The sequence below is a fragment of the Hemibagrus wyckioides genome, linkage group LG09 (assembly GCF_019097595.1).
Source record: "Hemibagrus wyckioides isolate EC202008001 linkage group LG09, SWU_Hwy_1.0, whole genome shotgun sequence".
In the NCBI taxonomy this organism is placed as follows: Eukaryota; Metazoa; Chordata; class Actinopteri; order Siluriformes; family Bagridae; genus Hemibagrus; species Hemibagrus wyckioides.
Window position 1 is genome coordinate 25,693,104 of NC_080718.1, and position 23,809 is coordinate 25,716,912.

The window sequence follows — 23,809 nt, forward strand, 5'->3', positions numbered from 1 at the left end:
GGGCAGTGCTTCATTCTTTTAAAAATAATCCTCTACGTTTAAATGCAACCAAAAAATCTGTCCACCAAGCTGCCAGTACTGGGCCCTAATTGTATATTGGTTTAGTCATTTGTATGGTTATTTATTTAACCAGTTTTACTCCTGAATGTATTCATGCTAAAATTGAAGCGCATCACTTAATTATGCAAAAGCAGAAATGTAAATATTTGTTTTTATTTATTGATTGATTTTATGTATGAATGTATTTATTTATTTATTTTTTTTTTTCTTGTGGTTCAGTCAGTGGGGGGTGTGTGAAGACGGCGCAGGAGAAGTGGTGAATAGGTAGATTAGTGGTTAAGGTGTTGGCTTACTGGTCAAATCCCAGATCCACCAAGCTGCCACTGCTGGGCCCCTGAGCAAGGCCCCTTAACCTTCAACTACCCAGCTGTATAAAATGAGAAGTTGCTCTGGATAAGGACGTCTGCAAAATGACTGAACTGTAATTGGAATGGAAAGTCTTCAGGTAAACACCTTGGATGATCTGATCCCATCCGAGTGGTATTTCAAACCAGTTTAAATAAACCGGTAACTAGTAAAGAATGTGCAGTGTAAACACTTTAAAGCAAATACTTCTTCATCGAATTCAAAAGATACCTCGTGCACATGAGCAGTGCAGTGATGCTCATTTACCAGTTATTTTTTTTACATCCTAAATATGGAGGATGTTGGAACACCGCTTGTAAATCTCTCTCTTGGTCATGAAAAGTGGGTAACGTTTGAGAAAATAATCATTGGCGGGAGATGTATACACTTTGTTGTCATGTCCACGGTGGAACTCTCCGCTATCTCCGGTGTGAACGTGACCACAGACATGATTTGTTTCACTCGGAATATATGTAACACACATGTAAACAGATATTTGAATAGGATTTCAATACATCACATTTATGGTACATATAAACAGTACTTTGGGGGGGGAATTTGTTTGGATTGATGGAAATGGACATGTAAACACACCGAGTGTAGTATTTTTAATTTCTGTTTCTAATGAAAGGCTTTAAGGGATTGCTCACATATTGGATTGAAGAAGATTTCACTATATTTATTAATATATGTTTGGATCTCACTCGGACATGGAGCCTTTTCCATAGCATTACAGATTCCTACCCCACAGTATAAAATATTGTAAAAGCATTCACATTTCAGGAACATGCGAAAGCCCTTTTTTCAATAAGGGAAAATAAAAAAACAAAAAAAAGAAAATATACGGATTGTGGATTGACTGCAGGATCCTAGTATGTGATTGGACAGGAGCATCCTGACTGGAAAAAAACAAAAACAAAAATTCTACATATTGTCACTTTGAAGGTTGTAAACAATCTTCAGTGCAATTTGTATTTATTTTCAAGGCACATTTATACAGAGAACAAGACCAGGATCAGAATACAGACAGATCTTTACAAAACCTGAATTGATATTCATACCCTTTTGGGAGAATTTCAGTAAAAGCATACACTGCACGTGGGTTTGTGACTTGCTTTATATTATTATTATTATTTTTCTTTTCAGACACTTTACTTCAGTGAGATCCGTGTGATTAAGCGTGTAGTGCCCCCTAGTGGATGAACTTTATATTTAATTATTGGGTATGACTTATTTTGTCTTCTAAAATCACTTTCCTTCAGAAACAAAATAATTATTGCTTTTTATTATGTTTGTAGGTTTAAGGACATTCATATAAAAAAAACAAAAAAACAAACAGGATTTGGGAGATGGAACCTGGCCATGAAATCACACCCAGCTCAAGCTGATTACCTGCAAACAAACATGTTTATGACAGGATTTAATTCTGTCTGATTGTGGATTAGCTCTGATTTGTGCATTTCAGTGCAATTCGATTGTATTTATGTGGAACTTTTATCAACGCCACGAAGCAGCTGGTACAGAAATCCGGTTTATTTTTTCCAGCAAAACACTTACTGAGATGATGAGGAAGATGCTTTGAGAGAGAGAGAGAGAGAGAGAGAGAGAGAGAGAGATGTGGATGAAAAAGAAACTGATTAGATAGATAGACGAAAAAGAAAGTGATGAGACAGAGAGAGAGAGAGAGACTCCATCCTGCTGGGAGAAAAGCCAAATATAACAGCTGGCCTGTTCCAACATGACTATGGACCTTGATTTGTGCACAAAGCTCAGGTTGAGGTCAGGACTCTGAAGTTCCTCCACACCAAACTCACTCATCCATGTCTTTATGGACCTTGCTTTGGTCACTGGTGTGCAGTCATGTTGGAACAGGAAGGGGTCATCCCCAAACTGTTCCCACAAAGCATGAAATTGTCCAAAATGTCTTAGTATGAAGCAGAAGCATTAAGAGTTCCTTTCACTGGAACTAAGGGGCCGAGTCCAACCCCTGAATTCAATGATTTGGAGGGGTGTCCCAAAACTTATTTAATTTTCAATTCTTATATTTTATTTTACTTAGATTGTACTGCAATCAGCTGCATTTTAATTTCAAAGAGGTGATCAATAAAGTATTCTGATTGATTCTGATTTCTGAAATGGCAGCAGAAAAGGCAAGGTTTTGTTTTTAATGCTAAATTTTCACTCTAGAGAAAACTGTTCTTGGCAGCGAATAATCCTGAGTCCCATGATTACATTTACAGAGTAGAAAAGTCAAGAAGCATCAGAACAGTAAGGATAGAATCACACTCTTGGAAAAAACAAGGTACAAAATTGTAACTCAGATCAGTGTGTGTGATCATCATCATCATCATCATCATCACCACCACCATCACCACCAGTAAGTGCTTTATCCTGGTCAAGGTCACGGTTTATACTGAGAACACTGGTTGTTTAGTAGGAATACACCCTGGATGACACACACACATTCTTTCCTTGGAGTATTTTAGCATAACTATTCCACTCACTTGTTTCTGGAAGCTGGGAAGAAACCTGGAGAGCCTGCAAGAAAATATTAGACCTTCAATCAAAATGCATGATCTACTTTGTCCTTGTTTTTACACACATTCCCAGCCGAGGTCCAGGAGAACTTTGTGTCCTGCCCATGCTAGTGTTTTCCCTGCTCTAACACACCTGTTTCAACTAATCACCTGATTAACCACCGTTCCTGAGTTCACGTGTGTGTGCCTCAGTGAGTTAGAGCAGGAAAACATTCAAAGCTGCAGGCACCAAGAACACGATAGTACATTTTTTCCCCTTTATGAAAGAATAGTGCATTAATAACCAGTGCAGTTATGGCATGCTTTATTAGATGATAATGTATTAAATTTCCACACACTCACCTAGAGATAGGGTTAGTGTCATATAAAGGTGTGTAATCTATTAAATAGTGAAATACTGATTACATGGTGCAGCAGAGATCCAAATTTGATCCCCATCAGCAAACACAACATCTCAACAACCAGACGTTCTTCTCACGTCTCTGATTGATCATATGCTCTGCGGCGTGAAACCACGACATTGACCTGGCACACAGCAATGGAAGACTCCAGAGCAGAGTTATTTACCAAAGGAGAATCTGAGCGACAAAGCAGCGTGTTTCTGAATCTGTTTAAAGGTAAGATGTGTGTTGAGCATGTCTGTTTATTTCACTCAGTAGTTTGGAACACAACTTTAGAGGGGAAATTGGTACCTATTCTGAAAAATAATAAAGATTTTGTGTTGACCCTTAAGGGAAATTCAGTAACAATTAGACACAATTCACAATTATTTATTTATGTTTATTATTTTTTTATGTACATGCATGGCCTTTTTTTGCTTCTTCATTTGCTTTGTTTATTATATTATAATTGTTTTATTATTTTATATATAGAGCATGGGCTTTCTATTCATTTCCATTCACTTTTTTATTTTAGTATTTTTTTTTTGTAGTGCATGGGCTTTATTTTAATTTTCATTTGCTTTTCTTTTTCTTTATTGTATTATATATTCTATGTAGTGCATGAGCTTTATTTTAATTTTTATTTGCTTTTTTAAATTGTATTATTTTTTATTATTCTTATGTAGTGCATAAGCTTTATTTTAATTTTCATTCACTTTTTATTTTATTATAATTTTTAATTCTTTGTATATATTGCATAGGTTTATTTTAATTTTCATTCCCTTTTTTATTTTAGTATAATTTATTAATTTTTTTGTAGTGCCTGAGCTTTATTTTTATATTTTTTATATTTGCCTGTTTGTTTTTTTTTATTATTATTATTTAAAATTTTTTAAATTACTTTAATGTATTGTATGGGCTTTATTTTAATTTTCATTTGCTTTTTAAATTTGATTCTTGCTGGTTGTCTGATTTATTATGTTTGTGTTAGTTTTATTTAATCTTTTTTTTTTATTTATATTTTATTTTTTTGCATGTTTAGTCTTTAAAAATGTTTTGATTACATCATATTGTTTTTTTAAGACCTTGAATCATTTTGCATATTTTGTTTGCTGAATTGCTTTTTGCTTGTTTTCTACCATCTATTATATTGTTGCAGTTTAGTATGTTTGTGTTGCGTTTCTGTGCACTTGGGAATGTTTCTATCTTTTTTTTTGTACACATTTCATCGCTTGTGTTTGTGTTCACAGAGTTCAGGTTTGAAGCATTACACAACCCACCAGCTCAGAGAGAACATTCCAGCAATGCCACTGATCCAAAACCATGCAGAGTGAAGAGCCAGACACGGCAGATCCTACTGCATTGCTTGCACGTGTCCTCTTCTAGAGACCAGACTGGAAAGGACCACAACGCAAACCTGTCCTACCCTGAACTCCAATCTGGAGAGGACTCAAACATGTCCTCAACTAAACACCAAGCTGTGTTGGATTCTACCTTATACCTGTCCTCAACTAAACATCATTCTGAAGAGGGCTCTACCTCAAACATGTCCTCAACTAAACACCATTCTGAAGAGGGCTCTACCTCAAACATGTCCTCAACTAAACACCATTCTGAAGAGGGCTCTACCTCAAACATGTCCTCAACTAAACATCATTCTGAAGAGGGCTCTACCTTAAACCTGTCCTCAACTAAACACCATTCTGAAGAGGGCTCTACCTTAAACCTGTCCTCAACTAAACATCATTCTGAAGAGGGCTCTACCTTAAACCTGTCCTCAACTAAACACCATTCTGAAGAGGGCTCTACCTCAAACATGTCCTCAACTAAACACCATTCTGAAGAGGGTTCTACCTTAAACCTGTCCTCAACTAAACATCATTCTGAAGAGGGCTCTACCTTAAACCTGTCCTCAACTAAACACCATTCTGAAGAGGGCTCTACCTCAAACATGTCCTCAACTAAACATCATTCTGAAGAGGGCTCTACCTCAAACATGTCCTCAACTAAACATCATTCTGAAGAGGGTTCTACCTTAAACCTGTCCTCAACTAAACATCATTCTGAAGAGGGTTCTACCTTAAACCTGTCCTCAACTAAACATCATTCTGAAGAGGGCTCTACCTTAAACCTGACCTCAAATAAACAACAAACTGTGTTGGACTCTACATCAAACTTTTCCTCAAATAAACACCAATCTGGAGAGGACCTGCCCTTTACTAAACATCAATCAGAAGTGGACTGTACCTCAAACTTCTTGTTTACTAACCACCAATCTGGAGAGGACTCTACCTCAAACTCCTCCTCAACTAAACACCAATCTGGAGAGGACTCAAACTCATACTCTCCTGAATACCAATTCCAAGATGACTGCACCTCATACCGTGAATGCCATTCTGTGAAGGACTCTATCTCAGACTCTTCCTCAATTAAACAACAACTGGGAGAGGACTCTACCTCAAACTTGTCCTTTAATAAACACCATTCTGGAAAGGATCACACCCTACAATCGTCCAGTCTCAAACCCCAATTTCAAGAGAAATACACCTTGCATGTGTTCTGTCATGTAAACCAGTCTGGAGAGGACTATACCTCAAACCTTTCCTCTACTAAACATCAAACTGAAGGAAAACCATCTGCAAACCCATCCTCCCATGAACAACTATCTCAAGATGACCATATATCAATCCAATCCTCCCCTGAACACCAATTTGCAGGAAACCAAACATCAAATCTGTCTTCTCCTGAATCAGAACAGAAACTTTTCAAGTGCCGCTACTGTGGCAAGTCCTTCAGCCGCCAGCGTTACCTCAAAGTGCACACTGTCCAAGGAGAAGATACATTTAACTGCACGTCATGTGGGAAGCTTTTCTCTGCTAAATGTAGCTTGATGGCTCACAGACATTCTGAGCATAAGGGAGAAAAACCTCTGGAATGTGAAGAGTGCGGAAAAGCTTTTGCAACAGCTAAAGCGAGAGCTGCGCATCGGACTAGTCACAACAGAACCCAGCAGATTAACTGCCCTAGCTGTGACAAATGCTTCCTGAACAAGCACATACTAGGTGCCCACATCCTAAATGAGCACCGGGGGATTCAACCTTTTGGTTGTCACATCTGCGGTAAAAGATTCAAGCTGAGGAATGGACTGGTGTCCCATCAGCGGATTCACTCAGGAGAGAGACCATACCACTGCGAGGAATGTGGCAGGACCTTCATCGCTAAGAGCACCTTTAACGTCCATTGCAGGGTTCACACGGGCGAGAAGGCGTTTAGCTGTGAAACATGCGGCAGGAGGTTTAGCCTAGCCGCTTGTCTGTCCAGACATCAGCGAAGCCACAGGGATTTCAAATCCTTCACCTGTGACCTCTGCAAGAAGACTTTCGCCCAAGCTAGCCATCTTCGTCTTCATCAACGCATGCACTCCGGCGAGAAAACACATGTCTGCCAAACCTGCCAGAAAAGTTTCAGTCATATCCGCTCTCTCAGGTTGCATGAGAAGATTCACGTGATCAAGCGGCCATTTTCCTGCTCCGTGTGCTCCAAATCATTCAGCTCGGATACGTATCTCAGAAAGCACCAGCAGCTCCATACGGGAGTGAATCTGCACCGCTGTGACGAGTGCGGCAAGAGTTTCATCACAGCCGGGCATCTTCGCTCGCACCAGCAAGTCCATCCACACTCCAGACCTTTCACCTGCGGAGAGTGTGGACGGAAATGCAGCACCCTCGACGATCTCGAGCGCCACCGACGCGTCCATACAGAAGACAGCTTCCGGTGTGAGGTGTGTGAGAAGAGGTTTCTGACGAGGAAAAGCTTGTCCTCGCACCAGCGGACGCACAGTGGTGACAAGCCGTACTCCTGCAGCGAGTGCAGAAAGAGTTTCGCCCACTTATCCAGTGTCCTCAGACACGCCAGCGTCCACACGCAGGAGAAACCCTTCAGGTGTGACGAGTGTGGGAAGTGTTTCCGTCTGGAGTTTGGTCTCAGAGCTCACTCGCAGATGCACGCAAACAAGCAAGGGCACACGTGCGCCGAATGCGGGAGGAGTTTCTCACGTGCAAAAAATTTACTGAACCACAAGTGTGCAAAAAGAATGGGACACGGAATCCAAACAGCAAGAAAAGACGAGAAAGTCTCTGAAAACAGTTTAAATTCTGTATCAAAGCATAAAGTATAGAATAAATAAAATTAATTTGAAATAAAAAGTGGAACTTTGACTTGATTTAACAGTCCCTTTAGGATTTCTTAATTTTTGTAATCATAGAAAAGAATGTAAGATCAAGCAAACCCCATGATAATCAGAGGTCCTTGCAGTTTTTCATGTGACATGTGATATCGCCAAGTCCATCATCCTGTGTCTTCACTGCTAGGAGTGTAAAAGAAAAATCCTATATTGTTATTGATTTCACCAATTTAACTAGATTTCCACAAAAAAAAATAATCTAAGCTGCATCACAAATAAAAAATAATAATAATAAAAAAAGCTATGACCAATTTAAGCACTTTTGGCCTCAACAATCCCAAAAAACTGTGATTTAAGGTGTAAAATATTTTGTTGTCTGAAAATCACCACAATTATAAAATATAAAATGGTGTGTGTTACATTTACACTATTTTCACTTCATTTTCATTTTACTTTTTTGAAGTAATTTGAAGCTTCCAGCTTTCCTCATCTAAACCATCACACACTCGTATCATGGCAACGTCAAGCAGCTCGGCTTTTCTACTCGGACACCGTTCAGCTGATAATGAAAGTTGTGTGCATTTTTATTATTACAAGATTATTGTTTAAAACAAAAACACCAGAATGGCACAAAAAATGCTTTTCACTGTAAACTTGGACAATCTAGGAAACGGATTGCTTTAAAAAAAAAAAAAAAAGTAAGTACATACAACAAATAATAAAATTATAAATAAAATTATAAATAAATTTACAAATTAAGTTACTAATAAATAATATCTGTCTGTCTATAACTCACACTGACCTCTACTACAAAGCAGCCACACACTTAATAATAAAATTTTTAGTTCATCTTTTTAACAGGATTCTGGATGGTAATGATGTTTCCAAAGCAAGAAATACAGCTTGTTAAACTCTTTAAAAAATGAATAATAATAATAATTTCCTTAAAGAAGAAATGTGTATTTCATAATTATTGATAACATATGCAATAGTATCTATCTATCTATCTATCTATCTATCTATCTAGCAACTGTACTGGTTTGTACAAGAACTTCATGAAAACCCTGTGTGTGTGTGTGTGTGTCCACAAATTTCAAATTATCTATAAATGGAGGAGATAAAGAAAAAGAACTGAGGGTAAGAAACCTTTATTATCACCACACATACATTACAGCACAGTGGAATTCTTTTCTTCATATCCCAGCTGAAGAAGTTGAGGTCAGAGCACAGGGGCAGCTATGATATAGCGCCCCCTGGAGCAGAGAGGGTTAAGAGCCTTGCTCAATTGCCCAACAGTAGCAGTTTAGTGGTGCTGGGGCTTGAACCCTGATCAACAACCCAGAGCCTTAACCACTTGAGGCACCAATGCCCAAGTAGGGTCTGTCATTCTTTAATAAATTGAATGTAATTAGTGCCAAATTGCTGTAATGTAAGCTTTACCTCTGACACTGGAGACTCCTTCCAAAAAAATAAATAAATCCTCTTCTTACAAAATAAAAGAAATAAAAAACATCTCCTTACAGACATCTTAATCATATCAACAGTTATGTTTATTAAAATAGATGTTCATAAGCAGCATCCTTCATACATCTCCATGTCGAAGATGTTATTATAGGAACATTAATATAAAATTAATTAGCCGCAAATGTAGAAAATTAATCAACGACGTTTGACCAATCCTATAAATAAATCATCAAACACGTCACGTCTTCTTTTCCTTTTTCTATGGTTGCTGACAAAGCACATATAAATCTGCATCCGGAATTCATTTAGATATAAATATGATTATCTGTCTAACTTGTTTGTTTGTTTGTTTGTTTGTTTTTGACTGTCAGTTGAATCAATTTGTTCGTTCCATAATAATCCACTTCCAACTTTATTTTGAAATCCATTCATGCTCGATTTCCTGATGCTGCTGGTTGCTTTTCAAACACCTCAAAAATCCCTACGCAAGTGCACTGAACAGCTTTATAAACCCACAGTCGATTGGGCCTTTTGTAGTGCACTCGATGTTCACTACAGAGTGGTTTGGGATACGGCTCAGTCATGTTTCCTCCTTCAGTGCGCGGTGTTGAAGAGGTTGCAGAAAAAAGGGGTTAGAGGTGTCGGTGGATGTGATGGCTCTGAAAAGGATTCAGAAGGTAAATCAATGTTCTGTTGACATTACGGCTAATAAAACAGCTATGACAGGTAATTAAGGCGTATTGAGAGATGGTTAATGTAGTTTTATTGCTTGCTTAAGGCTGGGTTTGTTACACAGCGTTAGCTAACGTTACAGCTTTGCTAGCGAGAACAAAGCCGGCTCAGTTTATCTGTCAACAAACCATAACGACACGCCTTTTTTTACACATTTATAACGATTTATTTTCTGCAAAAATGCTTTTAAAAATGCCTCTCTTTAAAGTAAACAGTATCTAACCTTAAAAACGGCACTTAAATATATTTCTAAACCCGGTTTATTTCCCCCAACTCCAACCTAAGGTCACTTATTTACACTGATCATCACAAACTTGTTTATTATTATTTTCTCTCTCTCATTAACCAACATTTTATAGACCTTTATATAGAAAAAGCTATAAGATATATTCATTTACTTAAACGCATAAATTAGTTGCCCGTGATTAGGGGTTTTCCCTTAAATCAAATAAATCTATTATTTTTCCTTAAAGGTTGTTCGATATATCAGGGAATATCGCGATACTTGACTTTGATATTTCCTATGACAACGCAACATCTCGCGATATTTATCGTTTTTAAGCTGCCAGGCCCTAGTGCAGAAATGTCGTGTACTCTTTCAAATAAGATCTATTTAACAACGATGATAAAAGACTCGTAGCTAAGAAACAAGCAGGGACTTGAAACTGCTAGGTAGTTTTGTGATGTCATTTAGCCTTAATATACTGTTCTGTGATTGGTCGAAAGCCACAGACCCAGGATGACGCAAAGCACAGCTACAAATATGGTCAGAAAACAAGCTCGATTTACTTCAAACTCAATTTGTAAGCTGTTTCTGCGTAGACGATTAATCGCTGATTAATGACTTTGAATTGTAGATCTATCACCAGAGGATCTTCATCAGATAATCTGAAGCAGAAAACACGCATTATCTCACACTCTGTTATAGAATTCGGCCAAGATTGGATTGACTTCATATCCTACGCTGTGACAGGTAATAATCATAAAAGATCAGACAGCCAAAACCCGGCTTTAATCAATCAGACTAAATCTACCATATATTGCCAAAGGTTTTGGGACACCCCTCCCCTGGCCACCGGTGGATAGAATCAAGCACCTAGGCATGCAGACTGCTTCTACAAACATTTGTGTAAGAATGGGTCTCTCTCAGGAGTTCAGTGAATTCAAGTATGGTACCATGATAGGTTTCCACCTGCGCAATAAGTCCATTCGTGACATTTCCTCACTGGTGGCTCAGTGGTAACTTTCTCGTGGAACAATGCGGAAGGCCCGGGTTCGATTCCCAGCCAGTGCCCAAACCCCAGCCACCGGATGCAGTGCCGGTCCCAAGCCTGGATAAAAATGGGAGGGTTGCTTCAGGAAGGGCATCCGGCATAAAACCTGTGCCAAGTTGTTCTGCGGACCGGTTGGTCTGCTGTGGTGACCCCTCACACACGTAGGGAGCAGCCGAAAGATCAACAACAACAACTGTTAATGGTGTTATAACAAAGTGGAAGCAACTGGGAAGTGGTGGGCCACGTAAAATCATTCTTAAACCTTGTGGAAAGCCTTCCCAGGAGAGTTGAAGCTGTTATAGCTGCAAAGGGCAGGACAACTAATTAAACCCAACGGATTAAGAATGGACTGTCATTAAAGTTCATGCACATGTAAAGGCAGATGTCCCAAAACTTTTGGCAATATGGTGTACATTATAAGTATGTCCTTACTGCTAGGTGTATAATAAATAAATAAATAAATAAACAATTAAATTTATGGCTGTAAATTTTCCTGTAGTTTAATAGTAATATAATTATAAAGATATAATACGTATGTGAAAAAATTCATTAGCTGGTTCTGCAAATTCTACAGGTTTTTACTCTGTATTTAGACTTTTTTCTTTTTTTTTTTTTATACAATTATTTTAGCTTTTATTCTGTACATTTTAATCAAAATGGCCCACATTTGTGTTACTGTTATACTATAATACTAAGGTAGTGGAAAAACGCGTATCTTTTCCGAGCACTTAATCTCACACTACCTAGCCGATTTGAGCCACGGCCTTGGATCATGACAACAATCGCGTTCACGTACAACTGGAATCGCAACACGGTTCCAGTGCAACTGACCTCGCATCACATCCTACTGGTACACCCAGTGTGGATGAGGTTCCCTTCTGAGTCTGGTTCCTCTCAAGGTTTCTTCCTCCTCATATCATCTCAGGGAGTTCTTCCACACCATCGTCGTCTCAGGCTTCTCATTAGGGATAAATGTTAGGGATAAATATTAGCTTAACTATAAAGTTTAGAAATTATTCTGTGTAATGTCCATTGTTAAAGTGCTTTACAAATAAACTGAATGGAAATGAAATGTTGTGTCATGTACAGTACAGTGTGAGGTCTGATCTGACCATCGATTGACTTTTTCTCTTCGTCAGCAGTATAATATCAGCAGTACCTTCTCATTAAAAAAAAAATTGATGAAATTGTACAGCTCTAAAATCTCAGCTCCTAATCTTTCTCTGACGAACAGCAGAAGCGTATTCTGACCACTAACTTCCCTTACTTTAGATCTTTTCCTGGCATTTTCTTTCTTTTGCAATGCTGACCTCATCTACGGTAATCTGTGCGCTGTTTACAGACCGATGTAATTACACGGTTAAGTTGCGTCTGTAGCCATGACCCTAATTGTCAAGTCGCTGACAAATACAAAGTTGAGGTTTCTTTTTTCCTTCTCCTTCTTCTCCTTCTTCTTCTTCTTCTTCTTCTTTTCAGCTGCAAGACAGACACAAACCTGGACGGAAAATCCATCTTAGAAAGCGATGCTGAGACTGAGCTTTTTAGATTCGATTAGATAAGATTAGATAAGATTCAACTCTATTGACATTGCACATGGGTACAAGGCAATGAAATGCAAGGATTTTATTATTATTATTATTTATTATAATTGATGTTTTTAATATTACACAACAATTAAAAAATTCACAGTTTAGAAGTACACAGATGCAGGGTGTAATAAATCATTCTGAACTCAAAAGAAACAAAAACACTCCACCCTTAAATATCCAGTGTTTAGAAGATTACAGTACTGCTTGTAATATGATACGGTCAAGATAAGGGGATGGATGGATGGATGGATGGAAAGATGGATAGATAGATAGATAGATAGATAGATAGATAGATAGATAGATAGATAGATAGATAGATAGATAGATAGATAGATGGATGGATGGATGGATGGATGGATGGATACATTAGATAGATAGATGGATACATTAGATAGATAGATGGATACATTAGATAGATAGATGGATACATTAGATAGATAGATAGATAGATAGATAGATAGATAGATAGATAGATAGATAGACTGATGGAAGGATGGATTGATATATTAGATAGATAGACAGATGGAAGGATGGATTGATATATTAGATAGATAGACAGATGGATGAATGGATGGAAAGAGATGGATGGATGGATACATTAGATAGATAAACTGATGGATGGAGGGATTGATATATTAGATAGACGGATGGATGAATGGATAAATAGATATGAATAAAAAGATGGATGGATTAGATAGATAGACTGATGGAAGGATGGATTGATATATTAGGTAGACAGATGGATGAATGGATAAATGGATGGATGGATGGAAAGAGATGGATGGATACATTAGATAGATAAACTGATGGATGGAGGGATTGATAGATAGACAGATGGATGAATGGATAAATGGATGGAAAGAGATGGATGGATACATTAGATAGATAAACTGATGGATGGAGGGATTGATATTAGATAGATAGACAGATGGATGAATGGATAAATAGATATGAATAAATAGATTGATGGATTGATCGATAGGTGGCTGATGGATGGATAGATAGATGAATGGATCGATGATTGATAGATAGATAGATAGATAGATAGATAGATAGATAGATAGATAGATAGATAGATAGATAGATAGACTTTATTGATCCCATGAGGGAAATTCTTGTGTTATTACAGTAGCTTAGTTACAAGATACAACACACACAAAAATAAGACTAAAAAGAAAGAAGAAAAACCTTAATAGTCCAGACAGGGAGTACAAACTTTACACAATCCATCTGTTTTCAAATAGAATACAAATGTAAGATGTTCTGTTGGAGTCAAGATTCATCACTGATCCAAGTTAGCAAAATTTTATTTTCTAAATAAGAGATTTTCTATAATCAGATGTCATAAGTCTTACATCTTAAGTAGCTCCTAATTGTCTGGTTTAAACATAGCATGTTTTTAAGAGCTCCAATCCGTTCTGTAAACATTTAGGAGGAATCAAGAGGAATTGCTGCATCACCTCAATCAGCTTCATATGTGTGTACAAAGACATGAGGGGTTTATGTAGTTAGAGGTTATAAACTCTGAGTAAACAGAATCCTGGGTTTATGTAGTTAGAGGTTATAAACTCTGAGTAACAAAGTCCTGGGTTTATGTAGTCAGAGGTTTCACACTGCTCCTCCTTTCCCCGGGGTTAACACTGAATTCTGGCTCTTCATAATCTGATCTTTGACACTTTACATTCCTAAACCCTGCTTCTCATTTACATATTCATAAATCAACAATCCTGATTGGATAAATCCAGCAAGTGACCGCTTTGAATACTTTTATCAGCTAGGAAAAAATTTCGGGTCTGTGCTTCTGCACCTGAGCAGGTTCTGTTATCTTTCATAGCTTTCACATCTAGCCTCATCTGGTCAATTAGCCTGTTTGTTCGTGTATATCTCTATAACCTCCGCTAATTTTCCATACATAGACATTTTGGACAATTTCTTTGTGGGAGCAATTTGAGGATGGCTCCTTACTGTTCCATGACTGCACACCAGTGCACAAAGCAAGGTCCATAAAGAGTCCTGACCTCAACCTAATAGAACACCTTTTGGATGAATTAGAGCGGAGACTGTGAGACAGGCCTTCTCGTCCAGCATCAGTGCCTGACCTCAGAAATGCGCTTCTAGAGGAATGGTCAAAAATTCCCATGAACACACTCCTAAACCTTGTGAAAGCCTTCCCAGAAGAGTTGAAGCTGTTATAGCTGCAAAGAGCGGGACAACTCCATATTACATTCATGTGCATGTAAAGACAGATGTCCCAGTTTTGGCCTGGCTTCCAGTCTCCGCTCTAATTCATTCCAGTGGTGTTCTATCAGGTTCAGGTCAGGACTCTGTGCAGGCCAGTCAAGTTATGGACCTTGCTTTGTGCACTGGTGTGCAGTCATGTTGGAACAGGAAGGGGTCATCCCCAAACTGTTCCCACAAAGTTAGGAGCATGAAATTGTCCAAAATGTCTTGGTATGAAGCTGAAGCATTAAGAGTTCCTTTCACTGGAACTAAGGGGCCAAGCCCAACCCCTGAATGCAATGATTTGGAGGGGTGTCCCAAAACTTTTGGCAATATAGTATATATTAGCATGCATTAATCAGCTGAGGTGATGTGAGCCAGGCTTTGTTTAGAGCGAGTGACGTACTCAAGTCGCGGGTGTAAACACGGACAGGAAGAAGAAGAGAAAAATCTGAATCTGCAAGGAGCTGCAGCATGCGCCGGAGAAATTCCTCTGAAATGACTTCATGCTAACGGAGGAGTTTTACAAACGATGGAGTTTTCCATGGAATATTCCATTACTGTATGCAAAAACATTTATGAATGCACCATGTAAAGACCCTCTCTCTCTCTCTCTCTCTCTCTCTGTCTGTATCTCTCCAAACCCCCCCCCCTCTTTTTTTCTCTCTCTCTCTCTCTCTCTCTCTCTCTCTCTCTTTCTCTCTGTCTATGTAGGAATTACAGGACTTGCAGCGGGACCCTCCTTCACAATGCTCAGCAGGACCGATGGGAGAGGACTGTAAGTGTTTATTAACTCTCTACTAACCTGTAAGCAATTAAAAATATCACATAGGGGAGCGCCGTTAGAGGAAAACAATCAGAACACTCTGACATTAATGATCCTCCTACTAGTGTTTTATTCCTCTTATACCACAGCAACTCTAAACCGAGTACACTTTTTTTAATTTATCCGTTCATCAATACGTTAAACGCTGTAGAACGATATGTCTGAAGGCGTCTAACACCTGACACTGGAGACTCCTTCCATGAAATAATAAATGCACATCTCCTTATAGAAAACTTCACCATATCTACAATTACACACTTAAGCACCAAAAAATGTATTTGTGCTTGTTTTCAACTATGAATTTCTTTGCCATGTCACAGTCCACAGTGACGGTTTTATGAAACTTATAAAATATGAAAGTAGACACTCAAAGCTTTAAGAATTTGTAGTTTTTCTCCTAGCCTATAAGGGGCAATATATTCATAGAAAAGCTCTAAAAAAAAAAAAAAAACCAAAAAATTGTTAGTTTTCCCCACACATTTTCAAAGTAAATGTTGATATCAAACCCATTTCTGCTCTCTGAGATGCTCCAAGTGCTTGTTTATCTAAACAAATTTCACCTTCAACTACTACAATTCTGTGTGAAGTTCTCCAACAGAGGGAAAAACGCACGTCTAAATCGCACTGAAAGCCAACAGACTCATTTTATATCAGACTCGCAGCCTGAATATTTGTTTATACTGACTGAAAAAGTCCATTTCCATTCTGCCTGCAAACTGGAACACCAGTGTACTGGTAAAAAGGGTTAAAAACGATACAGTATATATGCAGCACTCACACCAGTCCTCGTGCATGTGGTTGTTGTCGCTCTACAAGTTCTAGAAAAGATCCAGGGTGATGAAGTGTTAATTGTCAAAATGCTAATTCTAACTTTTTCTTTCTGTCTCTATAGTGTTTCACTGGCAGGCTACAATAATGGGACCAGTAAGAACAGGCCTTTTTCATTCTCTCTTTGTTCCATGATGTTTGTTTAATGTTTCATCTGGTCCAAAAGGCTGATTTTACATTGAATTCAGTTGTATTACAGGGTTGATCAAATGAAAGCTTGCAGTTTCTCCAAATCTGAGGAAGATCTGAGGAAAATCTTCATCATTTTGAACAACTGCAAGCAAATACAGCAGTCTTTAATTTTGTTTTCACGTCTCGATCACAAACTTTTATGACCACCTGCCTAATATTGTGTTGGTCCCCTTTTGCTACTATAACAGCCCTGACCCGTCCTGCACTGTGTATTCTGACCCCTTTCTATGAGAACCAGCATTAGAACTTCTTCAGCAGTCTGAGCAACAGTAGCTTGTCTGTTGGATCGGATCACAGGGGTCAGCCTTCGATCCCCACGTGTGTCAATGAGCCTTGACCGCCCATGACCCTGTCGCCGGTTCACCACTGTTCCTTCCTTGGACCACTTTTGATAGATACTGACCACTGCAGACCAGGAACACCCCACAAGAGCTGCAGTTTTGGAGATGCTCTGATCCAGTGGTCTAGCCATCACAATTTGGCCCTTCGTCAAACTCGCTCAGATCCTTACGCTTGTCCATTTTTCCTGCTTCTAACACATCAACATATATATCCCCATGATGTTCGGTGCAATCATTCCTCCAGTGCTTAAGGACAATCCAGATTCCTGTAGAAAAAAAATTCTTCCAGTTTTGTGTGCAGTTGGCGAAACCAAGCTTTTCATTTGACTCACCCGTGTATGAATTGCTCAGGAAATCCAAATTGTGTGATTTTAGGGCTTTTCATGCAGAAATTGATTTTCTAGATAATCTTATTTTTTAGATTTTAGTTTGTTTACCGTTATGATGATGAAGCTAAATGATTCAAAAGTTGATAGATTTTTATTCTGTAATTTTTTATACTTTTAAATGTTTTTTGTTATTTAAAAGGCTTCCTATTTAATTGTTTATTTACCTATTTGTATACCTGTTTAGTCATTTGTATGATTGTTTGTTTATTTACTTACTTATTTATTTAATATTATTGTTTTTATTTTTATTTTCTTGCTTTTTGGATGATTTGTGGTCCAGTTTGGGGTCTGTTTGAAGACATGTAGTGTAGTGTAGTGTTTCTCAAGCTGCTCCTCATTTCCTGCTGTGGTTCTCCTTATTTCCTTTACAAGTGGAGAGATGCAGAATAATCTTACAGCTCGCTCGCTCTCTCGCTCTCTCTCTCTCTGTCTCTCTCTCTCTCTCTCTCTCCTGAGAACTAAGAAATGATTATACTGAGGAAAATGACATTAGAGCAGATCCCAGAATTACGTCTCTTTCTTTCTTTCTTTCTTTCTTTCTTTAAGAAATTATTATACTGAGGAAAATGACATCAGAGCAGATCCCAGAATTCTTTTTTCTTTCCTTCTTTCTTTCTTTCCTTCCTTCCTCCCTTCCTTCATTCATTCCTTCCTTCCTTCCTTTCTTTCCCTTTTTTATTTCATTCCTTTTTTATTTCATTCTTCCTCCCTTCCTTCCTTCCTTCCTTCCTTCTCTCCTTCCCTCCCTCCCTCCTTTTATTCCTTTCTTTCTTTCCCTCCATTCATTCCAGCTACATAGTGAATTCTGAGTTGAGTTGCAGCCTTTCAGTTACAGCAAATGCAGCAATATTGAAATTTTATTTATTTATTTATTTTTGTTGTGGCAAAATATGAAACAGAAAACATTGCGGTGAATTTTTTTTTCTTTACTTTATTCCAAGTTAATTGTTATTTCTTATTTGATTAGATTTGTTTTTCAGATAATGCCTGAGAAACACAGTTACATTGATTGTGGTTAACAAAGACAAAAATTCTAGAGGTTTCTGCCAAACGTTTCCTTCCTTCATCTCTCTCTCTCTCTCTCTCTCTCTCTCTCTCTCTCTCTCAGGGTGACAGTCCGTATCAGGGCGGGGTTTTCTTCCTGACTATTCACTTCCCAACAGACTACCCCTTTAAACCACCGAAGGTGAGTCAACCTGCCAGATTACATGAATGTGCTAGTCCATATCATCGTTAGTAACCAACTTCTGCTTCTCCGTACCACTTCGCTGCGGTTGTGTAAATGACATAAAGGACTCGTCCTTACACAATATTTTGCGCTCACCCTTCTTTTGTTCCAAAGAATTAGTCTCATCACTTTTCCAAATACAGTCGATTCAGATGAAATATGTTTACTTTCCAGAGATACGAGGCTAAAATAGCTAGCAAGCAAGGGTAGTTTATGACGACCGGTTTAGCATTGAGTAGAGAGATATTTAAAGATGGCTTTGAAAGTCAAGCGTCAAGAAGTTTTCATTGTCATTTTAATTATATATAGCTGACACAGTACACAGCGAAATTAAACAACGTTTCTCCAGGTTCCTGGTGCTACATAAAACACCACAGAGCCGAGGACTTAAAGTAAGTCGTCCTAGCCACATAAAGTGCATCGTGTGGTTTGGGAATGTTGGTCACCTCATCTTATGACCACTTCCAGCTGAGGTGGATTCATGCTTCCTCAGAGACATGTGAAGCTGGACAAAATGTCATTTATTTGTTTATTTGTTTTATATAACTTGCTGCTTGTGATTGGCTAGAGTCGCTTTGACTGACAGGTGAGAGAGCATGCTGAACCTGAGACAGATTCTGAGATATAATGGCCAGTTTTGCTCTCTCTCTTGGCTATCTGCCCTCTTCCTTATATATGAGCTGTGATTGGCTGATGTTGTTGTGACTGACACCCAGAGAGCATGTGTTATATTAGTGCATTTGATTCAGCTATGGGATTCGCACTCATGTCCCAGTCAGGGAGGAAAAAATAAACATGTCCCTTTTTATTTTATTTTATTTTATTTTATTTTATTTTATTTTATTTTATTTTATTTTATTTTATTTTATTTTATTTTATTTTATTTTATTTTATTTTATTTTATTTTATTACTTTATTTATTTATTTACCTTTATTTAGGTCATAAAACATGATTTTTTAAAATTATTATTACTTTGTTTAAAGATCATGTTTCCCAGAAGACAAAATAAGTGTACACCCATCATCCTGTTTAAAAGTTTACACACCCCCCTTCCTGGCTCTTAATGTATCATGTTGTCTTCTTAAGCATCGGTGAATGTTTGCCGCTTTTGTAATAGTTGTGTACGAGTCCCTCAGTCGTCCTCAGTGCGAAAAGATCTCACTGTGAGAAAGAGGTCAAATATAAATAGACAATGCTGGAAAAGCAAAGAATGTCCTGGAGGTTTTTTTTTTGTTTTTTTTCTGAAGAACAGTGGGCGGTTTAAGTGCTCAGGATAAACAAGGGATCTGTAACAGAAGATCTCCTACATTTTTGTTTTATTTTATTTATTTATTTATTACATTTTGTAATTCAAATGCTCACTGAATAGTTTGCTAGGTCCACATCATCACTAAATGTGAGCATTTCTTACATAACTGATATTAGTGAAAAGATTCTTTGACTTGAATTGGATTATTTGTCTTAATGCAGGCTTGTTCTGTGGGATGTGGTAGCTTAGTGGTTAAGTGGTTGGACTACTGCTCAGAACGTTATAAGTTCATATCCCAGGTTCACCAATCTGCCACTACTGGGCCCCTGAGCAAGGCAAGTTGTGTAAATGAGATAATTGTAAGTCACTCCAAAACTGGGACGTCTGCCTTTACATGCACATGAATGTAATATGGAGTTGTCCCTCCCTTTGCAGCTATAACAGCTTCAACTCTTCTGGGAAGGCTTTCCACAAGGGTTAGGAGTGTGTTTATGGGAATTTTTGACCATTCCTCTAGAAGAGCATTTGTGAGGTCAGGCACTGATGTTGGACGAGAAGGTCTGGCTCGCAGTCTCCGCTCTAATTCATCCCAAAGGTGTTCTATGGGGTTGAGGTCAGGACTCTGTGCAGGCCAGTCAAGTTCCTCCACACCAAACTCACTCATCCATGTCTTTATGGACCTTGCTTTGGTCACTGGTGTGCAGTCATGTTGGAACAGGAAGGGGTCATCCCCAAACTGTTCCCACAAAGAGCATGAAATTGTCCAAAATGTCTTGGTATGCTGAAGCATTAAGAGTTCCTTTCACTGGAACTAAGGGAAAACAACACCTGAACCTGAAAGATTTGGAGGGGTGTCCCATCATGAAATCATACTAGGAAATATAAATAGCTTCAGCATAATTCTGAAGTGTTTCATCATTAGTGAGTAGACGCTTCATCCGAGAATCTTGACACAATCCTCCTTTTTTCTTACTTTTTTTCCCCAAGGTTGCCTTCACAACAAAAATCTACCATCCAAACATCAACAGTAACGGCAGCATCTGTCTGGACATCCTGCGCTCTCAGTGGAGTCCTGCGCTCACAGTGTCTAAAGGTATCAACTGCAACCTCACTTACTCTAGAACAAGAACCGGGCCGAACAGAACCTGTGGTGCTGCTTTATTTTTTTTTTTATGTATAAATAAATCGAGATCTTTATATAAATAAAATGAGATGCACCGAATCTTCATCACACAGACAAAGAAAAACACACACACACAAAATGTGGAACAGCAGGATTGCCTAATTTGAAAGAAAAATGGAAAAATGAGGATGTGGCAACCCTGCCCATAACAAAAGTAAAGCTTATTTTGGCATTCATGGATTTATTTCCATCATCGTGAGGTTTCGTGTTTGTGTATCCAGGACGTTTTTGTGAATTAAAATAAAAAAGTTGCACCTTGTTTATGTTTGCATCTCAGTGTAGGTCTGTGCAGTAAAACTAAGTTCACTGAGCTTCCTTTACCAAACTGAATATGAACAAATTTATTCGTAAATTCCTCCCAGATGCGTTTACACCTGATGTTTTAATGTAGATTAAGTACGTATACTTCTACACTCCACCCGTACATTCCCTGAATGCAATTGCCTGGAGATCTCCTTTGAATAATAAAAAATATTATTTATTTATTTTAATGTGAATTAATAATAAAAATATAATTACTATTATTATTTATTTGTTTATTTATTTATTTATTTTAATGTGAATTAATAATAAAATTATTACACTTGTTATTTATTTATTTGTTTGTTTATTTTTAATGTGAATGAATAATAAAAAAATACTATTATTGTTTTTTTATGTGAATTAATAATAAAATATATTACATTTATTGTTTATTTTATTTTTGTATGTGAGTGAAATAAAAAAAAAATATGATCACTTTTTTTTATTATTTATTTATTTATTTATTTATTTATTTATTTATTTATTTTTTAATATGAAGGAATAATGTTCTCAATCCATCTGTCTTTCAGTGCTGTTATCCATATGCTCACTGCTGTGTGACCCCAACCCAGATGACCCTTTAGTTCCGGACATCGCACACATCTACAAATCAGACAAAGACAAGTACGCAACCTTTCCCTTTTAATTTTCAATCAGTTTCACACCAGATTAATATCTCCTGCCTGTACAGGGTTGTTACTCAGTTGTTGGTTAATTTAGCTGCATTAATTAATGAGCCCATGCAAGAGTCAGATGCGAGTCAGAATAGCTTCCACTTCTGCCTTTCAGTCTTGCTTTTAGTAACTATTTCCTGCTCCCAGTTTCCTGTCTACGTGACCTTTTATGGAGTTTTGTGGGCGTGTCTAAATGCAAATGAGCCGTCGTAACTAATTTTGCTCTTGACTTCAGATATGATCAACATACACACACGAGCACAAAGAAAAGGCTGAGTTTTATTAATCCAACAGAGGTTTTTGACTTTCACAAACATTTATAAACAACTTTCTTAAAAGACTTATTAATTAAAGAGGCTCAAAGTTTCCAGTTCTTTTTTTTTTTTTTTTTTAAATACATTGCATATACTTAGACTGATCAGGCATAACATTATGAACACCTGCCTAATGTTGTCTTGGTCCCCCTTTTGCTGCCAAAACAGCCTAAATTGAGCAACAGTAGCTCGTTTGTTAGATCGGATCACACGGGCCAGCCTTCACTCCCTTCCTTGGACCACTTTTGATCGATACTGACCACTGCAGACCGGGAACACCCCACAAGAGCTGCAGTTTTGGAGATGCTCTGATCCAGTGGTCTAGCCATCACAATTTGGCCCTTCATCAAACTCGCTCAAATCCTTACGCTTGTCCATTTTTCCTGCTTCTAACACATCAACTTTGAGGACAAAATGTTCACTTGCTGCCTAATACATCCCACCCACTAACAGGTGCCATGATGAGATACTCAGTCTTATTCACTTCACCTCTCACCTCTCATAATGTTATGCCTGATCGTTGTATATGCTTATAGAGACTAGTGTCATAGCAGCAGTTATAGAAAATGAATCGCCACCTTCCAGCCAATCAGCCATCAGCACTGTGATGTCACTACTACCACAACTAAATAATGTAGGATTGTACAGTAAATGTGTAATGGAATAGAATGTGTTACTTTCCTAGGAGCTGATTTAGATTTGTGTTTAATCTCTCTTTCTCTCTCTTTCATTTCAGATACAACAGAATGGCGCGAGAGTGGACTCAGAAATACGCTATGTAACTCCCGCTGATTCCACCGGCAGGACTCTGAACGGTTGCACGTGGACGATTAACGAGGATGTACTGTACCACCTTTCTCAAAAACTGGTGGACTGTATTTTTTTGGTTCTTTATCCCCCCTTTTTTCCCATTACAGAGGAAAAGCCGAAACCGACACGTCACGCATCGAAGCCGTTCGCTTTTTCCGTTTACAGAAACCCAATGGAACACCGGAAAGGTTTTCAGGCTACTGCTGAAGAGCGTCTCAGAGCAGCCATTACAATGATGTTAATGATGATAAATCTAGCATTTGTTACTGGTACAAGTTTTTTTTTTTTTTTTTTCCGCTCTCTTTTTAGATATTTTATGATATCATATTAAAAACCTGTTCTGGAGCTATTTTTTATTTTGAATTAAAACCATGAAAGGATTTTTTTTTTTTTTTTTTTGTGATGCTGTGTGTGAACTAACAAGCAGGTTTTGTTCTTTTAGATTGTTATTAAAGGTTTACTGTGTGTTAGGGGTATGATGGTATACTGTGATGAAGGAATCTGGAATAATTATTCTGTTCATGTTAAACTATACTGGTATACATGACCCCGAGGGGAAATAATAATAATAATAATAATAATAAAAGTGTTGTAAAACCAGGTTGCCTTTTGAAAAAGGTGAAAATAAAAAGAAAACTGTATTTCTACCTCGTTTCCATAAACGTCCAATTTTCTTAAAATATCAGA

General features: G+C 37.8%; 2 protein-coding genes across 2 annotated transcripts; both read left to right on the forward strand.

The window, feature by feature from the left end:
- Positions 1-3,180: 3,180 nt before the first annotated feature.
- LOC131359910 (zinc finger protein 665-like) lies at positions 3,181-7,499 on the forward strand. Its single transcript, XM_058400057.1, has 2 exons — positions 3,181-3,559; positions 4,573-7,499. The coding sequence occupies exons 1-2, from the start codon at positions 3,481-3,483 to the stop codon at positions 7,497-7,499; spliced, it is 3,006 nt and encodes a 1,001-aa protein (XP_058256040.1). The 5' UTR covers positions 3,181-3,480.
- A 2,037-nt stretch (positions 7,500-9,536) lies between these two features.
- Positions 9,537-23,769, forward strand: ube2d1a (ubiquitin-conjugating enzyme E2D 1a). The gene is made up of 7 exons (XM_058398270.1): positions 9,537-9,646; positions 15,499-15,562; positions 16,503-16,534; positions 18,469-18,546; positions 20,826-20,931; positions 21,855-21,948; positions 23,049-23,769. Exons 1-7 carry the CDS (start codon positions 9,623-9,625, stop codon positions 23,092-23,094), a joined length of 444 nt encoding a protein of 147 aa, XP_058254253.1. The 5' UTR covers positions 9,537-9,622; the 3' UTR covers positions 23,095-23,769.
- Positions 23,770-23,809: the final 40 nt, after the last annotated feature.